The sequence below is a fragment of the Entelurus aequoreus genome, linkage group LG05, assembly GCF_033978785.1.
Source record: "Entelurus aequoreus isolate RoL-2023_Sb linkage group LG05, RoL_Eaeq_v1.1, whole genome shotgun sequence".
NCBI lineage: Eukaryota > Metazoa > Chordata > Actinopteri > Syngnathiformes > Syngnathidae > Entelurus > Entelurus aequoreus.
The window spans coordinates 21164967-21186090 of NC_084735.1; the positions used below are offsets into that span (position 1 = coordinate 21164967).

Here is a 21124-nt window from a genome sequence, read left to right on the forward strand (position 1 = left end):
ATGTTCCAAAAAGGTTTGTTTTGTTTGTCCGAGGTGAGGAGGCGCAGGCAGCCATGATGGCACCTGCAGCCTCACATAAACATGCTAAAGAAGAACTGCACTTTTTTTGGAATTTTGTTTATAATTTGCAATCCTTCTGTAAGACAGGCACACATGTTTTTTTCTTTTGTTATGCGTTCTAAATCTTAAATGTCTGCTTACAATAGAGTCAATGCTACTCGCTCTATTCAGCCTATAAAGCCCTTAAAAAAACTTCCAAACCCCTCCATCAAGGATATATATACACGCTGTAAGCATATATATAATGTAGTAACCGCCACTTTCATATAGTATTTAATATTTGCGTATTCTGCCCATTTTAAGCATTCATTTCACAAACGCATCACAATCCTTTTTCCTTTGACAACATCACTGATTACTACTCACTGCAGACATCATGAGAGACAACAAACCTAATAAAACATCACATACTGTACAATGTCTGCTGTCACTTGGATGCCGACTGTTATGTTCATTATTTCCCGTTTAGAAGAAGACTGACTCTAGGGCTGTAACAACTAATCGATTAAATCGATTAAAATCGATTATAAAAATAGTTGGCGATTAATTTAGTCATCGATTCGTTGGATCTATGCTATGCACATGCGCAGAGGCTCCTTTTTTATTTTTTTTATTTTTATAAACCTTTATTTATAAACTGCAACATTTACAAACAGCTGAGAAACAATAATCAAAATAAGTATGGTGCCAGTATGCTGTTTTTTTCCAATAAAATACTGGAAAGGATAGAAATGTAGTTTGTCTCTCTTATCCGATTATTAATCGATTAATCAAAGTAATAATAAACAGATTAATCGATTATCAAATTAGTTGTTAGTTGCAGCCCTAACTGACTCATAATCCTCGTGCAGAGAAAAGGGGGTGGAACCAAGCGTCTTTTCGTGTCTTTCTCGCCATTTCCGGGTTTAAAATGTCTGTCAATGTTGACCAATTTATCGGATTATGTCCTAATACTTTCACTATACAGGTGAGAGGTATGATTTATAATTTAGAATAAACTTCAACGAGCCCCAAGGCGAGGAAGCAGCTTACTAGCTGACGTCAATACAATAATACAGCAGAAGGTTAGCTCTCTGTGACAATGCGCCGCTAAAAATAGGTCCTCATAATAACAATATCACTAATACTTGCTTAATAATCAGGTCATGAACTGTAAATGGACTATTGTTGGCACGTTTTGGATGGTTATTTAAAGGGCTTTATGGGCGGAATAGTGGAACTCCCATTCACTCTATTATAAGCAGACTTTTATTTATGTTTATATGCAAGGTAGAATGCATTAAATGTGTTCTTGTCTCTCAAATGTTGTGAATTATAGGCAAAACATTTTTTTTAAAAGGTGCAGTTCCTCTTTAAGTGCGCTCAAAAACCATGATCGAATGCTTCATATTTCAGGACTATACGACAAACATAATAATTTGGTACGATTTTGAGACGTAAAATTTTGTGTGTTGATTTATTCCATTTCTTCAACTCAGACCTGTAAAGTTTCTACGCCGAGACACTTCTGGGAAAGGTGAACTACGTCATCAACGTACCGTATTTTTCGGACTATAAGTCGCAGTTTTTTTCATAGTTTGGCCGAGGGTGCGACTTATACTCCGAAAAATACGGTATGTGCTTTTGAATTGGTCCAAAAATAAACCCAGACAGAGCAAACGGCCTTGGAAATAAGTCCCGTGTTTTTCGGACCATCATTGACGTGGTCATATTAGGATCTTTATTCGTACATTCAAAACACTTCTTTGTGGTGGTTATTTGGTCAAAATCTTACAGATAATATGTTTTACAGACCATTTTAAAGCTGCTTTTTGACCGTCTCTTCAGTATGCGGCGTTTTGTGGACGGTCTTATTTATGTGCCTCCACTTCGACAGTCTTCTTCTTGTCATCTTTGCTGTACCAGTCGTTTTTAGCGCTTCCATAGCGTGTCTACTGACAGATACAGTATAAGTTGGAACTGTACACATTTTCAGGACTTATGCATTTCCCAATTAGACATCAACAGGTACCAATAGGTAATAACATTTGTTTTTTCATAATATTGCGATGGCACCTAATGTCTTATACACGCACAATAATAATACCCGTATGTCAAAGCACAGCATTTATGACTACGGTAGTTCAGTTCAGTTTATTTATTTAGCACATTTAAAAACAACTCCAGTTGGCCAAAGTGCTGTATAAACATAAGAAACAATTTGAAACAAAAAAAGGGGCACCTAGTGTCACATTTAAATGGTAACACAGAAGGATGGATAAAATACAATAGTAAAATAAATATACCTTAAAAGAAGTGTAGAATATATCACCTAAAATACTAAAATGTAATAAATAAATAAGAAAAGAAGTGCAGAATATATCACCTAAAATACTAAAATGTAATAAATAAATAAGAAAAGAAGTGCAGAATATATCACCTAAAATACTAAAATGTAATAAATAAATAAGAAAGGATAAAACAAGAAATAAAAACAACCAAGATATGCTGCCGAACTGGATTTGAACGCCAGGGAGTAAAAATCTGTTTTTAACCTAGATTTAAATTGGCTCAGAGACTGGGAGGATCTAATGCCCAAAGTCAAGGCCCGCGGGCCGGATCTATGGATGATGAATGATCTATGGCCCCCGAGATGATATTTGATTAGTATTAGAACAGCCCCGCCTGCTGCTGCTGTTTTGCACGCACCAATACTCCACCAGTGTTGGTGCCAGGGACCCCATCAAGTCATAAAAATGGGGTCCCACAGTAAATTTTTGGGGTCCCACTTTTTTGTAAGCGTTTTGAAAACAAATGATAAATGTGTGCATTGTCCTGCTATATCTCACATTCTATACTGTGCTTTGGAAAAAGGTTGGTAAACGTTATTCATTAAAAAAATAATACAAAAGAAAACACATTTTTATACATATGTAAATTCATTCAGTTATAAACATTCATTAACTTTCTTCTTTCCTTCATGGATCTAAACTTTACCGCTGCCGGTAGTTTTTTCTGTATTTTTATTGTAATATTTTCAGAATGTGTTTGTTCTATTTTTAGCCAAAGTAAGAAAAAGAAAACAATCTGAAGTTGTCTTTATTTTTTTAGTTTTAATGCCATGATTTTAATAGTCTGGCCCCCGTGTGCACAGATTTTCCTCCATGCGGCCCCTGAGCTAAAATGAGTTTGACACCCCTGATCTAATAGATAGTGGTAGCCGTAATGCTCCACGTTCCATCAAGGGGTGCAGCTTCGTAGCTTACCAAAGTCGTACTCAAGCATTTTGACAGATTTTTGAGCGCCGTGTTTAATGTTCTATTTTACTCTATGAAACATCAAAATTTAGGTCTTGCTTGCTGACCTGCTAGCCTCATTTATTGAACAGGCATCAACTTGCAGTCCACATGTATATCTTATGTGTGACTGCCATCTATTGGTCACACTTATCATTACACCATGTACCGAATAAAATTGCTTCGAGGTTGTTAAGCACAACCAGAGTTAAAATGTACATTAGGGTTATAATTAATGCACACTGTTGATTTTTGAGGCTGATTGTCATGTACCTATTCTATATGATTCTATTATATTAGACTGCAAAATAACAGTTAAAGGCCTACTGAAAGCCACTACTACCGACCACGCAGTCTGATAGTTTATATATCAATAATGAAATCTTAACATTGCAACACATGCCAATACGGCCGGGTTAACTTATTAAGTGCAATTTTAAATTTCCCGGAGAACTTCCGGTTGAAAACGTCTATGTATGATGACGTATGCGCGTGACGTCAATGGTTGAAACGGAAGTATTGGGACACATTGTATCCCAATACAAACAGCTCTGTTTTCATCTCAAAATTCCACAGTATTCTGGACATCTGTGTTGGTGAATCTTTTGCAATTTGTTTAATGAACAATGGAGACTGCAAAGAAGAAAGCTGTAGGTGGGATCGGTGTATTAGTGGCTGGCTGCAGCAACACAACCAGGAGGACTTTGAGGATAGTAGACGCGCTATCCGACGCTAGCCGCCGACCGAATCGATGGTCGGGTGAAGTCCTTCGTCGCGCCGTCGATCGCTGGAACGCAGGTGAGCACGGGTGTTGATGAGCAGATGAGGGATGGCATAGGTGGAGCGCTAATGTTTTTATCAAAGCTCTGACGAGGTCCCGTAGCTAAGTTAGCTTCAATGGCGTCGTTAGCAACAACATTGCTAGGCTTCGACAGGCTACACAGCATTAACCGTGTAGTTACAGGTCCAGTGTTTGGTTCGGTGTGTCCTGATGGTAGTATTGTTGATCTTCTGTCTATCCTTCCAGTCAGGGGCTTATTTATTTTGTTTCTATCTGCATTCAAGCACGACGCTATCACGTTAGCTCCGTAGCTAAAGTGCTTCACCGATGTATTGTAGTGGAGATAAAAGTCACTGTGAATGTCCATTTCGCGTTCTCGACTCTCATTTCCAAGAGGATATAGTATCCGAGGTGGTTTAAAATACAAATCCGTGATCCACAATAGAGAAAGGAGAAAGTGTAGAATCCAATGAGCCAGCTTGTACCTAAGTTACGGTCAGAGCGAAAAAAGATAAGTCCTGCACTGCACTCTAGTCCTTCACTCTCACGTTTCTCATCCACGAATCTTTCATCCTCGCTCAAATTAATGGGGTACTCGTCGCTTTCTCGGTCCGAATCGCTCTCGCTGCTGGTGTAAACAATGGGGAAATGTGAGGAGCCTTTCAACCTGGGACGTCACGCTACTTCCGGTACAGGCAAGGCTTTTTTTTATCAGCGACCAAAAGTTGCGAACTTTATCGTCAATGTTCTCTACTAAATCCTTTCAGCAAAAATATGGCAATATCTCGAAATGATCAAGTATGACACATAGAATGGATCTGCTATCCCCGTTTAAATAAAAAAAATTCATTTCAGTAGGCCTTTAAACTACAGCTGAACAATAACCTTTTGCGGGAAGATGAAACTAAATGAAGATGGCAGCCAGTGAAATATAAAAGACTTTGGTGCACGTAAATGAAGTGTTGGTGTAGTGTGCTGCTTGAGTGTTGGAGGCCGGACATTTCTGAGTAATTCTCCCATCAGGAGATAAGGACACGCCCGGCTGGCTGCGGTGGGGCGAGCAAAGAGGAAGCGGGGTGGTGGTTTTCAACTTGTCAATATGTCGTCCATCTTTGCACACACACACAGGAACTTGGAGGAGGCCCGCACATGTGAACACCATCCCCACCACAAGCACGTCGTCGACTTTGAAGGCCAGTGTGCACAAACACGGCCCACCACAACTTGACTCACTCCTTCCTCGTGTGCACTTTGAACACACAACTGCGTGCGCTGTGTGTGTGTGTGTGTGTGTGTGTGTGTGTGTGTGTGTGTGTGTGTGTGTGTGTGTGTGTGTGTGTGTGTGTGTGTCAAACGATGAATGCCAAGTAAGGTTTTGTATGTGCGTCACGTTTAAAGGAGCACTTTGGTAAGTGCACTCTTTTGTAGTACCGCTGTGTTCCTCGAGGGGCGCTATTGAGTCAGTGGAAGTCGTACTGTTTAAGTATACGGTGTTTCCCACGTCGACTACAATCCATTTGTGGCGGTGGTGACGTCATGACATACTCATCAAATTTGCATTTATGACGCATTTGCAAAATCAAAGTGAACCATCTTCTGTCACTTCTTTTTGTCGGATTCTTTATGTCACAGTGCGGCTGGCCGATAAAACAATATCAATATATATCGCGTAGAGATGTCCGATAATATCGGACTGCCGATATTATCGGCCGATAAATGCTTTAAAATGTAATATCGGAAATTATCGGTATTGGTTTCAAAAAGTAAAATTTATGACTTTTTAAAACGGCAATAAACCTTAAAGGCACTGCCTTTGCGTGCCGGCCCAATCACATAATATCTACGGCTTTTCACACACACAAGTGAATACAAGGCATACTTGGTCAACAGCCACACAGGTCACACTGAGGGTGGCCGTATAAACAACTTTAACACTGTTACAAATATGTGCCACACTGTGAACCCACACCAAACAAGAATGACAAACACATTTCCGGAGAACATCCGCACCGTAACACAACATAAACACAACAGAACAAATACCCAGAACCCCTTGCTGCACTGACTCTTCCGGGACGCTACAATATACACCCCCCGCTTTCCCCTGCCACCCTCCCAACCCCGCCCAACTCAACCTCCTCATGCTCTCTCCCAAATTCCAAGCTGCTGTTTTGAGGCATGTTAAAAAAAATAATGCACTTTGTGACTTCAATAATAAATATGGCAGTGCCATGTTGACATTTTTTTTCCATAACTTGAGTTGATTTATTTTGGAAAACCTTGTTACATTTTTAATGCATCCAGCGGGGCATCACAACAAAATTAGGCATAATAATGTGTTAATTCCACGACTGTATATATCTGTATCGGTTGATATCGGAATCTGTAATTAAGAGTTGGACAATATCGGAATATCGGATATCGGCAAAAAAGCCATAATTGGACATTTCTAATATTGCGATAGACATGTAATCGATGTAAATATAAATGATAAATGATAAATGGGTTGTACTTGTATAGCGCTTTTCTACCTTCAAGGTACTCAAAGCGCTTTGACAGTATTTCCACATTTACCAATTCACACAAACATTTACACACTGATGGCGGGAGCTGCCATGCAAGGCGCTAACCAGCAGCCATCAGAGGCAAAGGGTGAAGTGTCTTGCCCAAGGACACAACGGACGTGACTAGGAAGGTAGAAGGTGGGAATTGAACCCCAGCAACCAGCAACACTCCGATTGCTGGCACAGCCACTCTACCAACTTCGCCAAATTTGTTCAATGAAATGTAATAATATATATTTTATTTGTCGGAAGAAAGCGGAAGGTTGGTTGCATGAACAAAGGCACTCGCTCTCTGGTAACTGGTTAACGCAGGAAGTGATCACTGATTAGTGAGAGGGACATGCTAACAGGTATGTGGGCTTGTATTAAGCCTCAGGGAGTTGAACGCCCCTGCCTTACATAGTTCCGGGTCACCCTTGGGCAAGGTGTAGCACCCGAATGCCCCCCCATCAGGGTTACGATACCCCCCATGAACTACACTAAAAGAGGATGCGTTACCCGGCCCGGAGGAAGCCCGGGGCCCTCCTCCGGAGCTAGGCCCGGAGGTAGGGCTCGTCAGCGAGCGCCTGGTGGCCGGGCTTGCCACGGAGGCCGGGCACAGCCCGAAGAAGCTACGTGGTCACACCATCTTCTCTGCCACGTGGGCCCACCACCCGCGGTCGGAACCAGTGGGGTCGGGTGCGCTGCCAAGTGGATGGCAGTGAAAGTGGAGGCTCCGGACGGACCAATTCGGGGCAGCAGAGGCTGACTTTCGGGACGTGGAACGTCTCTACGCTGGTGGGGAAGGAGCCTGAGCTGGTGCGAGAGGTGGAGCGCTACCGTTTGGATCTGGTGGGGCTTACCTCTACGCATAGCAAGGGCTCTGAAACCACACTCCTGGACAAGGGATGGACCTTGTTCACTTCTGGAGTTGCTCAGGGTGTGAGGGCACAGGCGGGTGTGGGGATACTCACGAGTCCCCGGCTGAGTGCCTGTACGTTGGAGTTCACCCCAGTGGACAAGAGGGTCGCCTCCCTTCGCCTTAGGGTTGGAGGGGGGAAAACTCTGACTGTTGTTTATGCATACGCACCAAACAGGAGTTCAGAGTATTCAGCCTTCTTGGATACCTTGCATGGGGTCCTGTATGGGGCGCCGGCAGGGGATTCCATAGTCTTGCTGGGGGACTTCAACGCGCACGTGGGCAATGACAGTGATACTTGGACTGGCGTGATTGGGAGGAACGGTCTCCCTGATCTGAACCTGAGTGGTGGATTGTTATTGGACTTCTGTGCTAGTCACGGACTTGCGATAACAAACACCATGTTCAAGCATAAGGATGCTCATAGGTGTACCTGGTACCAGAGCACCCTAGGCCAAAGATCAATGATCGATTTTGTAATCGTATCAGCTGATCTGAGGCCGTATGTTTTGGACACTCGGGTGAAGAGAGGGGCTGAACTGTCAACTGATCACCATCTGGTGGTGAGTTGGGTTAGATGGCGGGGGAAACCTCTGGACAGACCTGGCAAACCCAAGCGTGTAGTGCGGGTGAACTGGGAACGTTTGGAGGAGTCCTCTGTCTGGAAGGACTTCAACTCCCACCTCCGGCGGGACTTCTCTGCCATCCCTGTGGAGGTTGGGGACATTGAACAGGAATGGGCAATGTTCAAAGCCTCTATTGCTAAAGCTGCAGCTGCGAGCTGTGGCCAGAAGGTCTTAGGTGCCTCAAGGGGTGGTAACCCTCGAACACCCTGGTGGACAGTGGTGGTCAGGGAAGCCGTCCGACTGAAGAAGGAGTCCTACCGGGGTATGTTATCCCGGGGGACTCCGGAGGCAGTTGCAAGGTACCGACGGGCCCGAAGGGCAGCGGCCGTGGCTGTGGACGAGGCTAAGCAGAGGGTGTGGGAGCAGTTCGGGGAATCCATGGAGAAGGACTATCGGGCGGCACCAAAGCTGTTCTGGAAGACCATACGGCACCTCAGGAGGGGGAAGCAGGGAACCATCCAAGCTGTGTACGGCAAGGATGGGACTTTGCTGACTTCAAGTGAGGAAGTCGTAGGGCGTTGGAAAGAACACTTTGAGGAACTCCTGAACCCAAATACATCAGACACACCCTCCCTGATAGGAGCAGGGCCTGAGGATGATGGGGGATCGACGTCGATCTCTCGGAGTGAAGTCACTGAGGTAGTTAGACAACTCCACAGTGGCAAAGCTCCGGGGGTTGACGAGATCCGTCCAGAAATGCTGAAGGCTCTGGGTGTTGATGGGCTGTCTTGGTTGATACGCCTTTTTAACATTGCGTGGAAGTCTGGGACAGTGCCGAGGGAGTGGCAGACTGGGGTGGTGGTTCCCCTTTTCAAAAAGGGGGACCAGAGGGTGTGTGCTAATTACAGGGGTATCACACTACTCAGCCTCCCTGGGAAAGTTTACGCCAAGGTACTGGAAAGGAGGGTCCGGCCGATAGTCGAACCTCAGATTCAAGAGGAGCAATGTGGATTCCGTCCTGGTCGTGGAACAACTGACCAACTCTTTACGCTTGCGGGAATCCTGGAGAGGGCCTGGGAGTATGCCTATCCAGTCTACATGTGTTTTGTGGATTTGGAGAAGGCGTATGACCGCGTCCCTCGGGAGATCTTGTGGGAGGTGCTGAGGGAGTACGGAGTGAGGGGAACCCTGCTGAGGGCCATCCAATCTCTGTACAACCAAAGCGAGAGTTGTGTCCGGGTGCTTGGATGTAAGTCGGATCCGTTTCCAGTGGGGGTTGGTCTCCGCCAGGGCTGCGCTCTGTCACCTATCCTGTTTGTGATTTTCATGGACAGGATTTCTAGGCGGAGTCGTGGCCATGGCGGAGAGGGTATACGTCTCGGGGGGCTAAAGGTTGCGTCACTGCTGTTTGCAGATGATGTGGTCCTGATGGCACCTTCGGTTCGTGACCTTCAGCTCTCACTGGATCGGTTCGCAGCCGAGTGTTCAGCGGCTGGAATGAGGATCAGCATCTCCAAATCTGAGGCCATGGTTCTCAGCAGGAAACCGATGGTTTGTACAGTCCGGGTAGGGGACAGGACTCTGTCCCAGGTGGAGGAGTTTAAGTATCTCGGAGTCTTGTTCACGAGTGAGGGAAAGATGGAGAAGGAAATCAGCCGGAGAATCGGAGCAGCTGGGGCAGTATTGCAGTCTCTCTGCCGCACTGTTGTGACGAAACGGGAGCTGAGCCAGAAGGCAAAGCTCTCGGTCTACCGAGCTATCTACATTCCTACTCTCACCTATGGTCATGAAGTGTGGGTAATGACCGAAAGAATAAGATCGCGGATACAAGCGGCCGAAATGAGTTTCCTCAGAAGGGTGGCTGGCATCTCCCTTAGAGATAGGGTGAGAAATGCAGTCACCCGAGAGAGACTCGGAGTAGAGCCGCTGCTCCTTCGCTTGGAAAGGAGCCAGCTTAGGTGGTTCGGGCATCTCGTGCGGATGCCTCACGAGCGTCTCCCTAGGGAGGTCCTCGTTGCACGTCCCACTGGGAGGAGGCCCCGCGGCAGGCCAAGGACCAGATGGGGGGATTACATCTCCTCTCTGGCCTGGGAATGCTTCGGGATTCCCCAGGAGGAAGTCGCAAATGTTGCTCTGGAGAGGGAAGTCTGGGGGTCTTTGCTGGAGCTGTTGTCCCCGCGACCCGATTCCGGATAAGCGGTTGAAGATGGATGGATGGATGGACATGCTAACAGCCAATCAGTAATACATTTGGTTGTGCCATCTTCTTGTCTAGCGGTTGATCCTTTGCAAGAGAAAGTAAAAATGAAGAAATTGTGAATAATAGAGGAAAAGTCACATGGACAGTATGGCACTTTTTTGGATTTTTTAAAACGTATCGTAGTCAGACCTATGTGGTCTGTAAATGATGCGAGGCGCTTCTCCCCACCAAGACCGCTAATAACACACCACCATAAGATGTGCTCACCCTTTAGAGCACCGCTGTAACTTCCTGGCACTTAACCTGCAGAAGATAGTTATTCTCAGGTAGGGGTGTCCAAAGTGCGGCCCGGGGGCCATTTGCGGCCCGCAACTAATTGTTTACCGGCCCGCCAAACATTCTGGAAATACTATTGTAAAAATAAAAAAGAACATTAAAAAAAAAGTGGAATGAGGTGAAATCTAACGAGAAAAAGTTGCAATGTTGACACAAAAGCTGCCATGCAGGCTGTTTTTTTTTTCATTTTTCATTTTTTTGCCATTGCTCAACAAAAAAAAAAAAAAGACAAAAAATCCATGTTATAATGAATTATTTTCAGGGCTCCAATTACTTCAAATATTTCACTTTAAAAAAAATACTGCATATATTGTGTAGTAGCCATATAAAAACATCAAAGTTTTCTTTGACAAAAGCGCATAAAACAAGCAATATAATAGTTCCAGCATAAAATCGACAGATATATCTGAAGTTGATCTCGTAACTTAAGTGTTGAAAGTAAAAGAAAAACCTAATAAAAATGTATCACTTCATGAGTGGGGCACCTTTTGGATCCTATATATTTAGTGATTTTTTATTTATCTTTTCACTGTGATTACTCAAAAATATGAAAGAATTAAAATCAATGGTGTCCTGCATTATTGATCTTTTAGGGCTCTAATTACTAAATACTGCATATTTCAGTTTTACTATAAAAAAAACTAAGTTGTTTTTGACAGAAAAGCCATAGAACATTTTTTAAAATTTGTATTACTTTATATCAACTTGAAGTTGATATAGAGATTTACTGTAAGCGTTAAATAATTAAAAAATAATAATAATCTGACTTGTTTTTAACATTTTAATGACTGAGACCCTTTATGGTCCCCGGGACCCCTAAAGGTAAAATAAAAAAAAAGCATATATTTTGTTATGGTTTGAAAATGAAAAATATCAAAATGGCCCCCACATGTTTTAATTTTTCTGTGTGCGGCCCTCAGTGGAAAAAGTTTGGACACCCCTGTTCTCAGGTTTCTCTGTGTTTACATTTTCACACTTTTAGTTACACTTTATAAACCATTTCTTACATATTCCTTGTTTCTGCACCTTCATTTTAAGAGCTTATTGGTAACTGTTCAATGTGATATTGGTATTTTGTTAGATTGTTTTCCTTGCTTGTGTTGACATTTCCTTGATAGAGGAGGAAGGTTACATTTGAAATTAAAATGTTTACTTTTCAAATGTTTTTCCTGGTCCTTATTTTCCATAGGTCATGGAAAATATAAATAATTATGGATAACGGCCGACATAAAACACTTATATCGCAATACAGTTTTCAACCATATGGCCCAACCCTATGTCACACCTGTCTAAAGGGGTATGATTACTCGCTAATGTTGATGGGGACATCCCTAATTGCATAATTAGTGTTATTGTTGTGTATTGAAGATGAAATGCTAATGTTTTCGCACTTAAAAACATCTTGTTTGCTTACACAGCTGAGCACTTTAAAGTTAGTTGCAGGACGTCTTTGGCGAGTTGTGCGTAAACTCTGGAACCCTCAAGAGGCGATGAAAGAAAGCAGTCATGAGGAGGAGGAGGAAAGACATGAGCTGCCTGGCTCGGCAAGGCTGAAAGGGGCGGAGCCTGGGTGGAGCCACGCCGCTTCAAAGTGCAGTGCAGATGCTCGCACACTTTTCAGCAGGCTGAAGCTCCACTAAGGTCGCCCCAACATCCTTGTAGAAGTTTTTTTTTTTTGCCGGCTTGATTCATACCCGATGAGTCAGCGCTCACACTTGACCACAACCTCAACAGCACCTGCTTTTCCCTAAAGGTCTGCAGCTGGTCCTCGCTGGGAAGGAGGGGTGGAGAGACGATCGGAGGAGGCGAACATCTCCCTCCTGAGCACGCTGACTAGACGGGAAGCAGAAGAAGAGAAAGCGTCATGGCCTCCTCCTGGTTGACCAGAAGTAGCGGCCGGGTTCTCCTCCGCCTCCTGCCGAGGACGCTGCTCCTCCTGCTGCTACTGCTTCTCCTTGCCCAGCAGGCGCAGGCGGCGCTCCACTCCAGCTTTCGCCGCCTGAGTGGCCGCGAGAAGAAGGAGATGCAGAAGGAGATCTTGTCCATCCTGGGCCTGCCGGGGCGACCCAGACCCCACCCACCGCTCAGGCCGCCGTCCTCAGCCCCGCTCTTCATGCTGGACCTGTACCACGCCATGGCTGTGGACGGCGAGGACGACGGCGGCAACGACATCATCGGGCCCGGACCTGTGGTCAAGTTCAGAGGCGGCGAGCGGCGGGCTGCGGTCCACCGCCCGGCGCTGCCCACCCTCAGCACGCACATGCCGCCGCTCGGCACCGTGGTCAGCGAGGCCGACACCGTGATGAGCTTCGTCAACCTGGGTGAGTCCTCGCAGGAAGTAGTTTGCTTTGATGTCACCATGGCAACAAATTGTCAATCACAAAGTAGCCACGCTCCTTTCTATGAGCAAAAAGTGTTTTTTTTTAAAAACATTTCTAACAGGAAGTTACTCTGCATGCATTGCAAATGAGAACAAAATATTATACCGTATTTTTCGGACTATAAGTCGCAGTTTTTTTTCATAGTTTGGCCGGGGGTGCGACTTATACTCTGGAGCGACTTATGTGTGAAATTATTAACACATTACCGTAAAATATCAAATAATATTATTTAGCTCATTCACGTAAGAGACTAAACGTACAAGATTTCATGGGATTTAGCGATTAGGAGTGACAGATTGTATAGCATGTTCTATATGTTATAGTTATTTGAATGACTCTTACCATAAATATGTTACGTTAACATACCAGGCACGTTCTCGGTTGCTTATTTATGCCTCATATAATGTACACTTATTCAGCTTGTTGTTCACTATTCTTTAATTATTTTAAATTGCCTTTCAAATGTCTATTCCTGGTGTTGGCTTTTATCAAATAAATTTCCCCCAAAAATGCGACTTATACTCCAATGCGACTTATATATGTTTTTTTCCTTCTTTATTGTGCATTTTCGGCCGGAGCGAGCGATTTATACTCAGAAAAATACGGTAAAATACCGGGCGGTATAGCTCGGTTGGTAGAGCGGCCGTGCCAGCAACTTGAGGGTTCCAGGTTCGATCCCCGCTTCTGCCATCCTAGTCACTGCCGTTGTGTCCTTGGGCAAGACACTTTACCCACCTGCTCCCAGTGCCACCCACACTGGTTTAAATGTAACTTAGATATTGGGTTTCACTATGTAAAAGCGCTTTGAGTCACTAGAGAAAAGCGCAATATAAATATAATTCAATTAAATTCAAAAAATTAGTCAGTGTGGTTCTGTTACATTGTGTGTTACATGTTGTGTGTTCAGTAGAACCATTTCATTCATTTCGAACACAAAAAAATATACAGTAGCATCTCCAACACAATATTGGGATCTGAAAAAATTAAGAAAAACCCCCAAAAATAATCATGATGTGTCTGAGAAGGAGTAGGTAGAAGCAAAGGTGTAATGCAATAATGATAATATTAATAATAATGATAATAACATTTTTTATCTGCAATACGTGACAGATTTAGAAGTGCAATGTTAATTTGGGTTTTGGGGACACATAGTGGTCACACTTCCATTAAATTAAGTAAGTTGGATGCGGACACGTTTGTTGCTTGTTATTTTCTAATATGTTTCTGCCTTGGAGGATTTGTATGAGTAAATAAGTAATATGCAACTACTGTATATTGCACTTGTTTATATTGACAAATATGATGTTTTAGACCGCAATATTGCGTGCTTAGCTGTTGTGTAACTGCCAGCTCCTAGGATCCAATGGCCTACCATGTTTACCTTTTTGTAAGTGACTCCAGCGAAATACAAGAAAAAGTATGGCTGGTTTTATGCTGCCGATACGATCATCCATTAGTGAGATCGGCCGATACCAATACCGATCACATGTATTAACTGTAAATGTTCTAATTTATTTAAGAGTGCTACTGACAGTTTAAAAATATCAACACAACTTTCAAACTGATTCCTTACTCTCGTTGATTGCATACAATTGTTTGAACATCACTAAAACGCAAGTAAACATTACTATTACTCAAAAATATTTTGGGAAGATAATATAATCAATCTGATCACTCTAGTATTGATCTTATACTGACTGATACTAACCTTTAATATTTAGACCACCTATTTATGAATGGCTCTGCCCTCTTACATGTTGTGTACTAACAGCAACACTTGTTATATCTCTATAACTCTTAACCTACTTATTTTCTGCTGCAATGTGCTTCTATATACACTTCTTAAACTTTACTAAGCCATTACTTCTTCTCTTAACCTGGCTAATAACATGCACGCTCCTGGCTTTCTCTTGGTGTGTAAAATGTTTAACCTCGTCCTCCAGTGATAATATCCTTAACATAATAAGAAATGCAGTTTATTTGTCACAATGGTGGTGATTATTAGTTTGGTGGAGCGGCTCAACACTGTTTGGAAACACAAAATTAGGTTTGGCATTTGTGATCGGCATTAAAAAGCGTTAATCCCATACTTTTTCACAAATATCAGCCGATCGATCGGCACATCCCTGAAGAAAAGACCAACCTTTTGTACTTATTGTGTGTTAACTAGCAAAAGACTGCTTGTATCGGAGCTCAAATCGGAGATTGTGGATGCAAGCTGATATCATCCGATTTAAAAAATGTTTGCTCATATCGGATCTGGACACATCTAATACATGATGACCTTTCATATCACTATATTTACACTTATATTTATAGTGTAGTAATTAGGGGTGTAACGGTACACAAAGATTTTGATTCGGTACGTACCTCGGTTTAGAGGTCACGGTTTGGTTCATTTTCGGTACAGTAAGAAAACAACAAAATATAATTTTTTTGGTTATTTATTTAGCAAATTTGTAAACAATGGCATAGACAGGGTTATTTTGGTCAACATATATAAAATAAAAACTAAATAAGATAAGGCTCAGAATGGTTTCTTAACAAAACCTTTCTACATATAAAGTGCTTTTTTTGATTAATTGATTGATTGAGACTTTTATTAGTAGATTGCACAGTACAGTACATATTCCGTACAATTGACCACTAAATGGTAACACCCCAATAAGTTTTTCAACTTGTTTAAGTCGGGGTCCACGTTAATCAACATTAAACTGCCCCAAGTTGTTGCTCAGATTAAATAACATGACAAAACTTTTCTTCTACATATAAAAAGTGCAACATTAAACAGTTTCAAGTCAACTCAGCCTCAGATTAACTTTGCTTCCTCCCCCCCAGCCTGGCTAACTTGGCAGTAAGAGGATATATGAGCTTATTGTTCTTCCACCATATCAATGGGTCAAAATCTAGTTTCTAATGCAATATGGTCTTAAATCTGCTGCTATAAAAACATTTGTTGTTGCTATAGCCCTGCCTGACTCGCCGAGGAGAGGCTGCTTGAATGCGGTGGTGACGCTTCAAATGGGTTAGCATGTTTGACGTGTTGTCAGAAGCAGCTGCTGAACAATGTCGGCAAACCTCCGTCCTCCATTTAATGTATCGCGCAGCCAAAGTGTTCCCAAACGGGAGATCTTAACGAGGCAGGAGGGTCTTCCAGCTCTGGCTTTTACATGTTGTCCTAGCCCGGTCGCTGCTAGCATGCCGTGTGTTGTGCCTCGGTGTGCATTGTTTACACAACGTGCGGTATGCTACTTAATATGTCCGTGTGGAAACTCGTTCGGTACACCTCCGAACCGAACCGAAACCCACGTACGGAAACGGTTCAATACAAATACACGTACCGTTACACCCCTAGTAGTAATATATAATTGGTATATGGCGTCCATGAATACTCACAATGATACGTTTGTACTAATACAGATATTTTTATGTTTGTTCCTCCTTGTTTGAGGTATTTGCTTTGCTCTTCTTCTGGTTTGTCATGTGATTATGGAAATTATAGATACTGTATCAATCTAATTGTTAATACAGCAAGCTTGGTCAGGCAAAAATTGTGTTGCTGACAATCGGAGGTGCCGTCCCCTAGTGGCCATTATTACATGGTTATCAAATATACTATAATAAAAAAAAAAGTACCGTATTTTTCGGACTATAAGTCGCTCCGGAGTATAAGTCGCACCGGCCGAAAATGCATAACAAAGAAGGAAAAAAACATATATAAGTCGCACTGGAGTACAAGGCGCATTTTTCGGGGAAATGTATTTAATAAAACCCAACACCAAGAATAGACATTTGTAAGGCAATTTAAAATAAATAAAGAATAGTGAACAACAGGCTGAATAAGTGTACGTTATATGAGGCATAAATAACCAACTGAGAACGTGCCTGGTATGTTAACGTAACATATTATGGTAAGAGTCATTCAAATAACTATAACATATAGAACATGCTATACGTTTACCAAACAATCTGTCACTCCTAATCGCTAAATCCCATGAAATCTTATACGTCTAGTCTCTTACGTGAATGAGCTAAATAATATTATTTTATATTTTACGCTAATGTGTTAATCATTTCACACATAAGTCGCTCCTGAGTATAAGTCGCACCCACGGCCAAACTATGAAAAAAACTGCGACTTATAGTCCGAAAAATACGGTACTTATTGTGTGTTAACTAGCAAAAGACTGCTTGTATCGGAGCTCAAATCGGAGATTGTGGATGGAAGCCGATATCATCCGATTTTTAAATTTTTTGCTCATGTCGGATCTGGACACATCTAATACATAATGACCTGTTATATCACTATTTTTACACTTATATTTATAGTGTAGTAAAATATAATTGGTATATTGCGTCCATGAATACTCACAATGATAAGTTTGTACTAATACAGATATTTTTATGTTTGTTCCTCTTTGTTTGAGGTATTTGCTTTGCTCTTCTTCTGGTTTGTCATGTGATTATGGACATTATAGATACTGTATCAATCTAATAGCGAGTATTTAAGTGCATTGTTAATACAGCAAGCTTGTTCAGGCAAAAATTGTGTTGCTGACAATCGGAGGTGCCGTCCCCTAGTGGCCATTATTACATGGTTACCAAATATACTACAATAAAAAAACAAGTACCGTATTTTTCGGAGTATAAGTCGCTCCGGAGTATAAGTCGCACCGGCCGAAAATGCATAATAAAGAAGGAAAAAAACATATATAAGTCGCATTTTTTGGGGAAATTTATTTGATAAAAGCCAACACCAAGAATAGACATTTGAAAGGCAATTTAAAATAAATAAAGAATAGTGAACAACAGGCTGAATAAGTGTACGTTAGATGAGGCATAAATAAGCAACTGAGAACGTGCCTGGTATGTTAACGTAACATATTATGGTAAGAGTCATTCAAATAACTATAACATATAGAACATGCTATACGTTTACCAAACAATCTGTCACTCCTAATCGCTAAATCCCATGAAATCTTATACGTCTAGTCTCTTACGTGAATGAGCTAAATAATATTATTTGATATTTTACGCTAATGTGTTAATCATTTCACACATAAGTCGCTCCTGAGTATAAGTCTCGCCAAACTATGAAAAAAACTGCGACTTATAGTCCGAAAAATACGGTATGTTTCTTAATCAGGCATGCATGAAGAAGTATTTGAGTGGATGAGGTTAGAGTTGGTGTGTGAGAAGCTTCCTGGTGTCTTATCTGCCACAACATAAATATTAGCATGTCCTCTCAATTGCATCCTTCCTGCAGCACATTTCTTCTCATCGCTGCTGCTTTTTGTCGCTTTAGTGTTTATGTATCACAGATTGACTTACTAATCAAATCCAACCCTCCAACTGTGCCCAGTTATTGAAAATATCAATTGAATGTGGTCTTACTGGTCATGTGACGTCCCCCCCGCCCCCTAGTGGGTGCGTCCCCAAATAGTGTTTATGCCTTTTGCCAGATGCTTCCACCTAATGAAGGCTTGCACTTCTTGCAACCTTCTGCTGTGTTTAGTGGCAGCGATACACCCTGGAATGTATCCGTCAACGCTCACGCAGCAGGTTGAGCAAACAGCAGCCCGCTTGGTGACGTCTTTCATCTCGGTGTGGCTGTAAAGCTTCTCACCTGCTCCCATAGCAGGTACTTTGCTGCGCCCGTGACCTCACCGGCGTGCACGCCTGTGCCACAGCGCACAGCTGCACTCCATTAAAAGGCCCCAAAAGACACGCACTGACAAAAAAGTCAGCGGACCCGAGCGAGATGAAAATGTGGCTGCGGAGGCAGCGACTAAAAATACAACACAGGCCTGCAATTATGGTGTGTGTGTGCACAGCAGCTGTGTGGTGCACGGCGCTAATTACTGCTGTTTGTCTGTGTGTGTGCGCGTGTGTCTGTGTATTTGTGTGTGTCAGTCATCAGAAGTGCCCAAACTTTAGTATCTCTATTTAACGTACGTTGTGTGCAAGTGTGTGCGCGCATGTTTCTGTGTGTCAGTCATCAAGAGTGTCCAAATCTTACTACTATAGCTCTATTTAACATCCATTCTGTATCTGTCCGTCATCAGGAGTGTCCAAACTTTACTACCGTGCCTCTATTTAACATCCATCTTGTGTGCCGATGTCAGGGCCAAAAATAAAATCCCATTTTTGTACCCCCCCAAAACTAGATTTTTGATTACGATATAGATGTTTTGTTAAAAACTTCAAAATACAGCAGAGTGGTGAGGTTGCTGATGTCATCATGTTGGTTGTACAAACCCCGTTTCCATATGAGTTGGGAAATTGTGTTAGATGTAAATATAAACGGAATACAATGATTTGCAAATCCTTTTCAACCCATATTCAATTGAATGCACTACAAAGACAAGATATTTGATGTTCAAGCAAATAATTATTAACTTAGAATTTCATGGCTGCAACACGTGCCAAAGTAGTTGGGAAAGGGCATGTTCACCACTGTGTTACATGGCCTTTCCTTTTAACAACACTCAGTAAACGTTTGGGAACTGAGGAGACACATTTTTGAAGCTTCTCAGGTGGAATTCTTTCCCATTCTTGCTTGATGTACAGCTTAAGTTGTTCAACAGTCCGGGGGTCTCCGTTGTGCTATTTTAGGCTTTATAATGCGCCACACATTTTCAATGGGAGACAGGTCTGGACTACGGGCAGGCCAGTCTAGTACCCGCACTCTTTTACTATGAAGCCACGTTGATGTAACACGTGGCTTGGCATTGTCTTGCTGAAATAAGCAGGGGCGTCCATGGTAACGTTGCTTGGATGGCAACATATGTTGCTCCAAAACCTGTATGTACCTTTCAGCATTAATGGCGCCTTCACAGATGTGTAAGTTACCCATGTCTTGGGCACTAATACACCCCCATACCATCACAGATGCTGGCTCTTCAACTTTGCGCCTATAACAATCTGGATGGTTCTTTTCCTCTTTGGTCCGGAGGACACGACGTCCACAGTTTCCAAAAACAATTTGAAATGTGGACTCGTCAGACCACAGAACACTTTTCCACTTTGTATCAGTCCATCTTAGATGAGCTCGGGCCCAGGGAAGCCGACGGCGTTTCTGGGTGTTGTTGATAAACGGTTTTCGCCTTGCATAGGAGAGATTTAACTTGCACTTACAGATGTAGCGACCAACTGTAGTTACTGACAGTGGGTTTCTGAAGTGTTCCTGAGCCTATGTGGTGATATCCTTTACACACTGATGTCGCTTGTTGATGCAGTACAGCCTGAGGGATCGAAGGTCACGGGCTTAGCTGCTTACGTGCAGTGATTTCTCCAGATTCTCTAAACCCTTTGATGATATTACGGAGCGTAGATGGTGAAATCCCTAAATTCCTTGCAATAGCTGGTTGAGAAAGGTTTTTCTTAAACTGTTCAACAATTTGCTCACGCATTTGTTGACAAAGTGGTGACCCTCGCCCCATCCTTGTTTGTGAATGACTGAGCATTTCATGGAATCTACTTTTATACCCAATCATGGCACCCACCTGTTCCCAATTTGCCTGTTCACCTGTGGGATGTTCCAAATAAGTGTTTGATGAGCATTCCTCAACTTTATCAGTATTTATTGCCACCTTTCCCAACTTCTTGGCATCAAATTCTAAAGTTAATGATTATTTTGAAAAAAAAAAAAAGTTTCCATCCATCCATCCATTTTCTACCGCTTGTCCCTTTTAGGGTGGCGGGGGGTGCTGGAGCCTATCTCAGCTGCATTTGGGCGGAAGGCGGGGTACACCCTGGACAAGTCGCCACCTCATCGCAGTGGTTCTCAATTTTTTTTTAGCAAGTACCACCGAAATGACCAAAATACAGTAGTATTCATTAAATCAATGCAGAGCGTTTATTTAACAAGTATATTTAATATTTTTGGCCACATTACACACAGTAACACCGTGTTTTAATATGAAAATAAAACACTGTACTTTAATCGAGTGATTATTTGGTGTACTACTAGATGGAGCCCTCGTAGTTTGAGAATAACTGAAACAGGCGAATAAAAACGGCTAAAGAAAAGTTATACATATATATTCAAAGACAAACATTTG

At 42.5% G+C, this 21124-nt stretch overlaps 1 protein-coding gene across 3 annotated transcripts in view; it reads left to right on the top strand.

Moving 5' to 3' along the window:
• bmp8a (bone morphogenetic protein 8a) overlaps nt 1–21124 on the top strand; it is a 67722-nt gene that overhangs the window by 12420 nt on the left and 34178 nt on the right. For all 3 annotated transcript variants that reach the window (XM_062047395.1, XM_062047396.1, XM_062047397.1), the window contains exons 2-3: nt 12099–12321; nt 12434–13001. In XM_062047395.1, the coding sequence (XP_061903379.1) occupies nt 12545–13001 (457 nt within the window). In that variant the 5' untranslated portion in view covers nt 12099–12321; nt 12434–12544. The remainder of the gene's footprint in view (nt 1–12098; nt 12322–12433; nt 13002–21124) is intronic.